The 11,553-nt window shown below is 42.6% G+C and overlaps 1 protein-coding gene across 1 annotated transcript; it reads left to right on the top strand.

Annotated features, from left to right (window-relative positions):
- The first annotated feature begins 1,725 nt into the window (after positions 1–1,725).
- Positions 1,726–10,954, top strand: abhd3 (abhydrolase domain containing 3, phospholipase). Its single transcript, XM_076098600.1, has 9 exons — positions 1,726–1,887; positions 2,958–3,121; positions 5,004–5,186; positions 6,473–6,518; positions 8,940–9,052; positions 9,493–9,666; positions 10,330–10,378; positions 10,475–10,640; positions 10,773–10,954. Exons 1-9 carry the CDS (start codon positions 1,726–1,728, stop codon positions 10,952–10,954), a joined length of 1,239 nt encoding a protein of 412 aa, XP_075954715.1.
- The last annotated feature ends 599 nt before the right edge of the window (positions 10,955–11,553 follow it).

Genomic DNA, 11,553 nt, shown 5'->3' with positions numbered 1-11,553 from the left:
TATTCCTTGATTTGAGGGTTGCTGGAAAGATAATTAAATGACTAATATCTGACTGACTGATATGTATGTGTTCAGGACATTTCTGACCACCTCCAAACAAAAATCAAACATGTTAAATGTACCAATTAAAAAACGGTGAACTGAAATTGTAAATTCAAATAGCTAATTTCTGACATTTTTAAATGTGCTATAAAAGTATTCTTGTCAATATTTCCATACAATGACTGATGTATTCAATATTTCGTTAACTCCACCCATACTGAAAATCAGACATTTTTACTGCACCAATTAAGAGATATTTCAAAGTAAAAGTCATACATTTGGACTGAGAAAACATCTAATTAAATATTTCAGGTGCTATAAAAAGTATTTTCTCAATAATTCCAAACAATGACTGATGGATATGTGTTCAGGACATCTCTGACTCTACCCATACAAAAAATCTAACAATTGTACTGTACCAATTAGGAGATATTTCAAAGTAAAATCATACATTTGTACCGAGAAACAGAAATTATTTTGTAACTATGCAGCATTTCATCTAAAATCGAATCTGAAATTAGACAAATTGTCTCATGAATGTGATTTGAAGTTATCTCACGAATGAGATTTTGAAGGGCTTTCATTTTGAAACGCTACATCAGAATGTGCTGGTTCCTGTCTGAGTGGCACCTTGAGGTGGTCTGCTATTAACCTGTGGTGAAATCATTTTGTAACTATGCACCTTTTCCTCTAAAATCTCATCTGAAATTAGACAAATTGTCTCATCATATGATTCAGTTATAGTCTGGAATTATAGAGAAAATAGTATTTATAAAACTTTCAGTTATTAGATGTTTTCTTGTTACAAAAGTATGACTTTTACTTTGAAATATCTCTTAATTGGTACAGTAAAAATGTCAGATTTTCTGTATGGGTGGAGTCAGAGATGTGTTGAACATATATACATCAGTCACTGTCTGGAATTATTGAGAAAATACTTTTTATAGGACCTCAAATACTCAGATATTAGATATTTTCTCGGTACAGATGTATGAAATTTACTTTGAAATAATTCTTAATTGGTAAAGTAAAAATGTCTTGAATGGAAATACTGACAAGAATATTTTCATAGCACCTAAACATTTCAGAAATTAACTATTTGAAGGTGCAATTTCAGTTCACAGTTTTTACTTCATAAAACATCTTAATTCGTACAGTTAACATGTCTGATTTTTGTTTAGATGTGGTCAGAAATGTCCTGAACACACACAGTAAGTCAGATATTAATAATTGCATTATCTTTCCAGCAACCCTCAAATCAAAGAATATAGACACAATGCAGTTGTATTTTCCCTTTAACTCACGGAATGCAGGTAACATGTTTTATAGTTAATGTTAATATAATTCATTTAATCTTATTTCCACAAATGCAATTTGTATACGCTTAGTTGACATCTTATTTTGAAAGCCGGATGTTGTCTCACGTTAATCCCTCCGCTAACTTTGCAAAGTCCTTCGCTCGCTCCCGATCTGTTCCGTTTGAATACGTTTACCGTGAATTTCAGCATATAGGCGCACTACAATTCAAGTATCTGCTGAGTTGACCACGGAGATCCGAGTGTCTGCTGAGCTAACTGCGGTCCTTCACAGTGGTGCTCGCAGGCAGACACAGCTGACTTTCAACCCTGAGCCGGCCGCTGTCCTTGCAGTACGGGGATAAAAAGAAAACAGGGAACCCTTGCAATGATCTCGCTGGACTTCAATTTCAACATTTTGACAAGGGACCTGTCACATTATCTGGAAAACCAAGTGAAAGTCGGGCTGTTTGGATCGGGAGTGGGACTGTCTCTGGTGCTGGGCTTTAGCGCAGCGTACACCTGCTACTATTTGTTCTCAGTAGCGAAGGTAAGTATCCTTAATTAACTCGCGGTTAATAACACCCTGACCGGCTGCTTATAGCCTTATAGCCTTGTGTGTGTGTGTGTGTGTGTGTGTGTGTGTGTGTGTGTGTGTGTGTGCGTGGGCATTTAAAACCCGCCGCGTGTGTCCTTCGCGGTGCAGCGTCACCATCACTGCCAGCCGAGTGATGATGACACTCGACCGGTGCATTTGCTGATGGATCGATAAGGTTGCATCTGTCCACCGGTACATGCCTGCACGTGTTTGGCGGCTCTCTAGCCGATTTTTTTTTAATCAGCATATATAACAATACCCGGAATCTGTGTTATCCACGTGCAGCACTTATGTAACTGCATACAAGATCAACCCATAGACGCGACGGTCACAGTTAGATGTCGGCACTGACCAAGCTAACCATGAACGGGTACTGTATGTGAGATGGGAATGCCGGGTTGAAGGGTTTTCTGTAAGCTGCCATCATTCATTTGATAGCGGGCAGTAACTCACAGTCACTATTAATAAATACAAATTGAATACGTTTATTATGCATGAGTTTAAGATTAGAATGTGAATAGGGGAAAAAAATGTAATTGTCAGTAGACCCAACAGTTTCCTTAAAACAAAAGTTAAGTTGCTAATAGACCAAATTATGCAACAAATTAAAGTTAAATTAACAAATGCATGTAATGCATGCCTAACGTTTATTGTCAGTATGTTGAAGTGTAATAGAGAGCTTAAATGCAGGTTCATGCGGATCATATGTGTTAGTAAGTTAGTAATAACCTTTATTTCAATTGGATGCCGACATTTTAAATCCTGTACTCAATTACTTTTCTATCTTAATGTCATTTTGTTTGAATGTTTTGCAACTGATCCACATCAGAAGATTTGATGTTGAGTTTAGAGACAATAATGCAACAAGTTGGATATGATGTAACACAACATGGCTCAGCTAAAAGATGCTTTGTTACAGCGATTGATGTGCTGTCATGTTAGATAACCTCACTTTACTGAATAAAGATAAAGAAGCCACTTTCTTGAACCTGTGTCGCACTTTGATCCCCTGTCTTCCACAGAAGCCACAGCTCATCTCTGGGGGTAAGAAGTTCTACCACTTTCTGAAGGAGCAATGTCCCGTAGTGTCAGAGACCTACTACCCCACCTTCTGGTGCTGGGAGAGCCGCATCCAGACTCTGCTGAGACCCTTCGTCACTGCCAAACCGGGGGTCGTCTACAGAAAGTTAGTCCTCACTCTTCAGACATGCTTCACCGCGGTTCATATGTGCATTTGAACTCATAAAACAGCTCCAGTAAAAGAGGTCAGAGAGATAAGTGTGAAGAACGTAAGGTAGACATGTTACCATGTCACCTTCTACATGCTGCAGCACATGCACATTTATAATGTCAGCTTACTTCTTCTGGTATTCTGGAGTAATTAAACGCCACTGCAGACATTTCTTTCCATGCCCACAGTGAAAATCTCCAAGAATTAGCTTGGTCACTGAGAGTCTGTCATTGTGCCTTTCTCGAATCTTTCTCAACCGGTTTAACAACTGGAAACAAATGGCAGTCCTGTTCTTTAGCCCAGATTGAAGGGCTCAGAGGAGAAAGACATCGTTTGTGTCACGATGGAGGCTTGGGCCGCCCTGCCTGCTCCTTGATAATGTACATTCTGTTGAAGATTAATTGCCACTGCATTCCTTGCCCCCTGTGCACACAAAGGAGATTAAAATGAATTAAGAGAGACTTATTTGCCATTATTACTGTTTATTACTGATTTGTTCATATTTCATTCTTACATAATGTACAATTACATAATGTATTCAGATATTCCCTAATTTGCACAACCATGCTTTTTGGCCAAATGTATGTGTGTGTGTGTGTGTGTGTGTGTGTATATATACAGTATAGGTTGTGCATGTATTCTGCAATATGATCTTTGTCAGCAGGTACTCGGGGTTGGAAAAAGAAAAACAAATAATTCCTAAAATTGTGCTTTTGCTTTGTTCGCCCTAACCTATACATCAAAATTTAAACTTTTTTAAAACCTAAACAAAAAATAACCGTATTACTGGTGCTGTTTCTCACCAATATCAGCTATAGCTGGAATAAATCTGTTATTATCTGTGTTTCAAATTGAGACACTTGATCATTCAGAAGTTGACACACGTGATCACGATTATTGACGTCGTTGTAGTTAAATCTTTATTAGTCTCATCGTTTGTCCCAATAACATTCACACTGCCTCGGCTTTTACGCCCCTTCTCAGTCAAGGAGACAGATATTCCCATAATGCATCCCAGTCCAACTGTTTGTTATCAAACGGGGTAACATTCACTCAAGTTATTATCACATTTCCTCTGGGGACAACAGGATGCCCCCCCCCCCCCCCCCCCCCCCCCCTGATAATGAAGTCACCCAAGGTTGACCCAAGGACGGACACCGTGAAAACTGTCCAATTTGTCACCGGCTGCCGCGGTGAAATTCCACTCATGTCATTGTCCGAGCGGAGGATCGGCACCAGGTCCCCTCTCGCTTTGTGGATCGGCCCTCACTGACTTTAAAGTCTGGCTCAAGATGCATATTTCATGGCTCTGTAATTTCATGCGGATGTCTTTACAGCCAGCCGGCCAAGTTGGCTCACTGCCTGCTGTGTGTGTGTGTGTGTGTGTGTGTGTGTGTGTGTGTGTGTGTGTGCAGTGCAGGTTTTAAAATGCACTAGCACCGGGGCTTGAATGACCTCATCTGCCTGGCCGGGCTTGTATAACCCAGGAATTGATTGAACATAAGAACCCACTGGTGCAGTGCCCTCCTGCTTATCTTAACGCGCTGTGCCACCGGCAGCTGTAAGTGAGCGCTTCTACCCGCATATCCAATTCCCCTTGGGGGGTGCTTGTGATGGACGCAATGAAGTATAGTCACTTTACCTGGAAACTGAACAGAAATCATTAATTGCGTGAAGAATGGAACCAGAGAATTTGAATGACCATTCTGTGAGCCGATGTTATCAATGCGTGTTTGAACGAGACAAATGAATGGATGCACGGAGATACAGACACTAGACACTAGATCATTTTTAGCGAGATTGTCGTTGCTGAGTTGTGTCTCGCTCGTCTCTGCAGTGAGCTCATTAAGGCGGCGGACGGAGGACAGATCTCTCTGGACTGGTTCGACAACGACGACAGCCTCTCTCATCCCGACCCTGCCGCCAGGCCCACGATCCTCCTCCTCCCCGGTCTGACCGGCACCAGCCGAGAGTCCTACATCCTGCACATGGTCCAACAGAGCCGGGATCTGGGCTACAGGTGGGTGGTCTTGGCTGGACACCCTGGCTGAGGGCCAGCACTGAGCACACATTAAGGGCCGCTAAATCACACCACTGACACTCTCTGTGCCCTACGCTCTAATTTGCCACGCAGACATTTGGTCCAATCAAAATCAGAATACCTCGGCAGTCATACCAATATTGATGAAAGTGGAAAAACCTGACACCTGGCTTTGCGATGACTTCGTAACTTTCTTTATGTAACGCTTGCATGCGTCACAAGGGCTCGGGGTCATTTCAGGTGAAGTGCACAAATAAAGCGGGCAGCTGAGCTCTGCGTCAAGAGTCGCTTTTTGCAAATCGCCAAACGTAGCACAAGCTCGAAGAGTTGCAGAGGGAGGCATTTTCTCCCCCCTCTCCCCCCCCCCCTCCAATAGACCCTTTTGCCTGCGCTCATTCTTTCACCCAGATTCAGGAAGGCATGGCAAACTCAGCATCTTCCACCCCTCACCCCTGTCTGTGTAGCTTAATGAATTACAGTTTATCCCGGTACAAGCTTTGCAGCTTAGCCCAGGCCAGCTTCCGAGTTTATGCTGCAGTGTGTGTGTGTTTAAGAGCACACCCCACACACACACACACAAACACACACCTCCGAGTCCTCTTGCCCAACTCTCCATCCAGCCCCACCCTGCCTCTGGGCCACACCGACCGAAACGGCGGGTGTGACTCCAGATTATGGATGAGGGGAGGGATGCTGATGCCTTTGCTGCACAGTACAGACAGAATGCTCTTCACACAGCTGGGCCTCCCTGCACAGCTCAGCATATTCCCACTTCAGTTGGGTTTCATTTAAAGTAAGGAACATTTGTTCAAAGGAATTTGGGCCACCGTGCTCCTTTGAACTTGCAGTGACAAAAAAAAAAAAGCAAGCGTAAACTTACGAGAGCATGTACGTGTTTTTCTTCTTTAGAAAATTTGTGATCATTGATTAACCAGCCAATTATATAATTGATCAACTGGTTAATCTTTTTGTCTATAGTGACATAAAAATTGTGAAAAATGGCCATCGCAGTTTCCCAGAGCCCCGAGGTGACGTATTTAAATTACTTGTTTTGTGCAACCAAGAGTCAAAAACACAAAGATGTTCAGTTCACAACTGCATAACAACAGTAAAACAGAACATACTTTTTAATTAATTTTCTGTCGATCGACAAATGCATTAATCATCTCAGCTCTATTTAAACTTCTTTCAGTGACAGGCAATAAATAGATGAAACGATTAAAGGAATCATTCAGTAGACTGAGATTATGTTTTGTGTGTTTCAGATGCGTGGTATTCAACAACAGAGGAGTTTCTGGTGAAACACTGCTGGTAGGAATCAGTTCATTTCTTCATTTGCCTCGTCCATATAGTCAGACAGACATGTGTACAGGATTAAAAAAAAAAAAGGACTGTTGATGACAGTTGGTTTTCCCGTTTGTCAGTATGACAGCTTCCCTGTAGAGTTGTCCTTGTCATTGCTTCAGCCAGCACAGAGCGGATCTATTCCACATGTGTCACAAACATGTGTCACAGAGCCCGCATGGGAACCCTAAGCGGATGCTGCACAGACAGTGTTGTTGCACATACAGTACAGGGATTAAGTTGCAGGCAGATACTGTGTTTTAATACCAATCCACAGAAATATGACCTCGTCGAGCACGTGCTGCTCCGACACCTGACATAATCTGTCCTCTTACAGCCGGGGGAATATTTATCCAACAAAATGGGCCCGAGCTCTGATATCACAAAGCGTGCCTGTGTTTTATGTCCCCCCCCCCCCCCCTCATCTTTGGAACAGAGGCACATTCTTTACGGACGACTGTATCACCCTGATCTAATCATACCATCACTACCATACAGACATCTCAGTCATAGCACAAACGGTGTTTCATTACAGGGATTGCCTACAATCAATCTATTGTCCCTCGTAGTGTGTGTAAATCTCAATCAGTGGCTCGTCTGTGAGTCTCGGCTGTTGTCTTTGTCGTCTCAGCTGCAGCGAGACGAAAGGGTAAAAGTGACACTAAAGCAAATTGTCTGGCGTTAGTTTGATTTACGCATGCATTCAACAGTCATATCCAGAATTGAGTCGGCTCAGCTGTCCTCAGATTTAGAAAAACTCAAAGTTTAAACTCGATGACCTCGGCACTGTACCAAGTGGTGGTGGCAAGGCGGTGGTGGCAACACTGCATCAATAACGGAGGCCTCGCAATCGGCCTGTTCCGTACAGGCCTGTTGTGAACGGGCGCTGCACTAGCAGACATAATAATATAAATTACCAAATGCATAATTACTGTTTACATTTAAAGGTTGTACAGTGAATTGCGTTGGCTGCTTCCGGCTGCAACTAATGATTATTTTCGTCCCAAGATGACGCCTCCAAATATCTTGTTTAGTCTGTTAAAAAAACCCAAAGATATTCAGTTTATTTGTAAAACAGCTGACATGTCCAAGCACAGATTCCATCAATCAACCCCTCATGGTTATGATTCCCCAGCATGCTTTTGCATGCTGGGGAATCATGAAAGAGGTCAGTCCTGCCTGATGTTGTATTTGTGCCTATCCTACAGGCTAATGGCTTAGTCTCTAAAACATTAGACAAAAGTAAAAAAAAAAAAGAAATCCCTGTCAAGTTTCCCAAAGACTAAAGTGACATCTTTAAATATTTAGTTTTTTAACTGTCCAAAACCCAAAGATATTCAGCTTAATATTGCAAAAAGCAAAGACAAACAGCAAATATTCATATTTGAGAGGCCAGAGGCAGTGAACAGTCGGCGTTCGGCTTGGTTTTGGCTCGACTGTTTCTTCAACATGGCGTCTGGATCACCAACTTTCTAATTTGACGGATAAGCAGAATACTAAAATATGTTTCTGAACATATGAGGCGAGAAATAAGGCAATGCCGCAACAGCATCTTGAGTCATATTTGATCAGCGCTGCCTAGTTTCACTGTTTGATCGGTGTTCACGAGCAGTGACCGACGGCTCCGTCAGAGACTCCTCACCGCTGATTGGTTGTTTTACTTCGGGCTTAGTGGAATCTTGCAAATGCCATTAGGAGCACTAAGAGGAGGCGGAAGAACCTGCTTTCCCCCACAGATTATCTGTCTCGTCTACCGTCAGGATATAGAGACAGTTTCAGCAAACAAAAAGTGACTTTTTTACACAAGTTACTTTCTGAATCTTTAAGCGAATCATTGATTATATTAGTAAACTAATCCTTTCAGCTGTAGTTTGATCTGCCTTCTGCATCATATCGATTGACTTCTGCAGAGCATATTGCATTACTGTACAGCATCAGCTGATCTTCGCTATAGATAGACAATAACACAAGCTGACAGACGCTATAAGTCCACTTCCTGTGCTGCTCTCTCTCCCTGTAAATAACAATGGTCCTAATGTGACCCAGGGAGACTGTGTCTGCTCCATATGTTTTTATTTGTGCAATATTGAGTGCAGTCCTTCATTTTTCATTTGATGTTATCATTTCCCCCTCTGGGTAAACCCTGCATCCGCCCGGCCACTAGACAGAGGCCTGCACATCAGCCGTACATTATGAATATGTAGTTTATTTTATAATTCTTTTGTGTTTCTCATATTATCACTATCCGCATTATCGTCACCACAACCACTTCCATCGTCCCATTATCACCACCAGTAACACGCTCATAGCCTGTTAAATCAAATTTGGAAACAAGAAGAGGGAAGAGAGCAGCAAAGAGTGACTCTGTTGTCTTCCGGTCCCACCCAGACCCCGAGGACCTACTGTGCGGCCAACACAGAGGATCTGGAGACTGTTATTGAGCACATCCAGAGGACGAATGAAGCGGCTCCAATCATGGCTGCTGGAGTATCAATGGGCGGGTAAGGAAGCCACTCACCACCAGCTGACTGAACATCTCAGTACACCGCTAACAAATCCCAGAATGTGACTTAAAGCTGTGCGAGACGACTTCACACATTGACTGGTGACTCAGTGGAAACCAAAAAGATGTGCTGCTATAGTACACTACTTAGAAATACTCATTTACTAATTCTGCTAGTCTTTTGATTGGTTTGGACAAAAGAGGCAAAAGATGCCATGCTAGTAAATCTCCCGTCTCTCTTAAATACTGTCACTATTCTTCTGGGTTTATTGAAGTGAAAATACCTGATGTCTGAATTTTAAATATAAATCCAGCATCGCTTGGGCTATAGTCAGTCCTAATCCCACGACGTGAAGGATTGATCAGAAATGGAACATGTTCCAATCCCCGTTTTTACCAATCTGTCCCTCCCTCTCGCCCTCTCTCCTCCACGTTCAGGATGATGCTGGCCAACTACTTGGGGCGCAAGGGCCGAAAGACCTGTCTGAAAGGGGTCATAGTCTTCTCAGCGGGCTGGGATGTATTTGAGTGCACCGCTTCACTGGAAAAACCCCTGGACCGCTTCCTCTTCAACTCCTACCTCACCAGCTGCCTACAAGCCTCTGTGCACAGGTCAGCCGGGGTTCGGGGCGGGGTTAGCGCGGTTGCTAGCTCACCGCTAGGGGCAAGTGTTGCAGGAGCTTCAATAACTGGGTTTTACGTATTTATTTTTCGTGTGTTAGATTAATTGCCACTGTGTGCTGTGCTGTGTGTACCTGTGTGACAATAAAAGTTGATTTTACATTTTACATGTATATGTTAGCTGGTGAACGAAGCATATTTAAAAAAGCCTGGTAACATTTAGCAATTATAAAACCCACAATATCTTTAATCTGTGCATTAAAGGGACAGTTCACAGCCAAAATCAAAATAGATCTTGTTGTGAGCAGTTTCGTGCAAGAACTATTTTCTCTCTGTGGATTAAGGGGGGCAGATCTCTAAATTCCATATCTCCAAAACTAGGCAACTCACACCAAAACAGTCTAGATTCATAAATAGCACTATTAATAAAAAAAACAGCATTTTTGATTTTGGTGTGAACTGTCCCCATTCAGCATGATATAAATGCACAGTAATGCTTTTGTAGGACCACTTTGAAAGCTAAGCTGGATTCTTGTTTCATTATGCTGTTACGACCTTGTCAGCAATTTTTGAGGGACATTTTCAGCTGCAAATCATTTCAGCTGCAAATCAACAGAAGTTTGGTGACCGTTTTATTCTTAATCTCCCCTGCAGACACAGACCAGTGCTTGAAAAGTGTTACGACATCGATCACGTCATGAAGGTCGGGGTTATTTTTTGTGATATATTGGCCACAAATGCTTATCTAATTAAAGGAAGTAGCCCAAATGTAATTGATCTACTTGGTCCCTCCCTGCAGGCGAAGACCATTCGAGAGTTTGATGAGAGGTTCACCTCCATAATGTTTGGTTATCCTACCAATGATGACTACTACCATGATGCCAGTCCTGTCCACAAGCTGAAATCTGTGCAGGTGCCAATGCTGTGTCTGAATGCTGCTGATGATGTCTTTTCCCCGTCTCACGGTGAGTCCCAGCAACCTCCGATTTCTGTACACTCCGACGTTACTTAAACACTACCAACATGGTGACATGAAGACTGAGAATGTAGTCCACGGAGAAGAAAACAGGACCTGAGTCCCGTGTTTCCTTTTTCAGCCATTCCAGTGGAGGCAGTGAAGCAGAATCCCAACCTGGCCATGCTCATCACCTGTCACGGTGGCCATATTGGTTTTCTGGAGGGCATGTGGCCTCGACAGAGCACTTACATGGACCGAGTCTTCAAGCAGTTTACTAAGGCGGTCATCGAGCAAGGCAGCAGACTGCAAGACCTCTCCTGATAAGAGAACTTAACAAAGTGTTCCGCTAGTTTTACTTCCTCTCACGTATGCCTTTCTTCCTTCCTTCCTTCCTTCCTTCCTTCCTTCCTTCCTTTTCTTTCATTTTTTCCATCCATCTCTCCTTGCTGCCTTCCATCCTTTATTTCATCCATTTCTAATTCAATTCTTCCTTGTTTGTCTTTCTTCCTTCCTTCCTTCATCCATTCCTTTGACACGTTTCCCCTTTTCCAAACTTGCCTTTCATTCCTTCTTTCTGCATTCCATCCATCCTTTATTCCTTCCCTCTCCACCTAACCCTGTTCTACCTCTTTCCTTCCTTCCATTGACTTTCTTTTATCTTTGCCCTCCATCCTTCCGTCCCATTCTTCCTCCAGCCACAAGCAAAAAAACAACAACAACGTCTTTCTCATTTGAAGGGCACATCTTATAGAGTGCAGCATTTGTATTGCATTCAACATTAATTTATTAATTCCATATGGTTAACAAGTATTTATATGTATTCACGCTGGTATGCTTATTAAAAAAGCAAGCATAGCTGTTCATGTCGCTGTTGAAAAGATGAACCTGTGCCCATCAGGCGCATTAGCTAGCTAACAAAC

The sequence above is a fragment of the Anarhichas minor genome, unplaced genomic scaffold, assembly GCF_050575085.1.
Source record: "Anarhichas minor isolate MPS153535 unplaced genomic scaffold, ASM5057508v1 ptg000024l, whole genome shotgun sequence".
Taxonomy (NCBI): Eukaryota; Metazoa; Chordata; class Actinopteri; order Perciformes; family Anarhichadidae; genus Anarhichas; species Anarhichas minor.
Note: the sequence above shows the minus strand (reverse complement) of the source record. Positions and strands in the feature narration are given on the sequence as shown.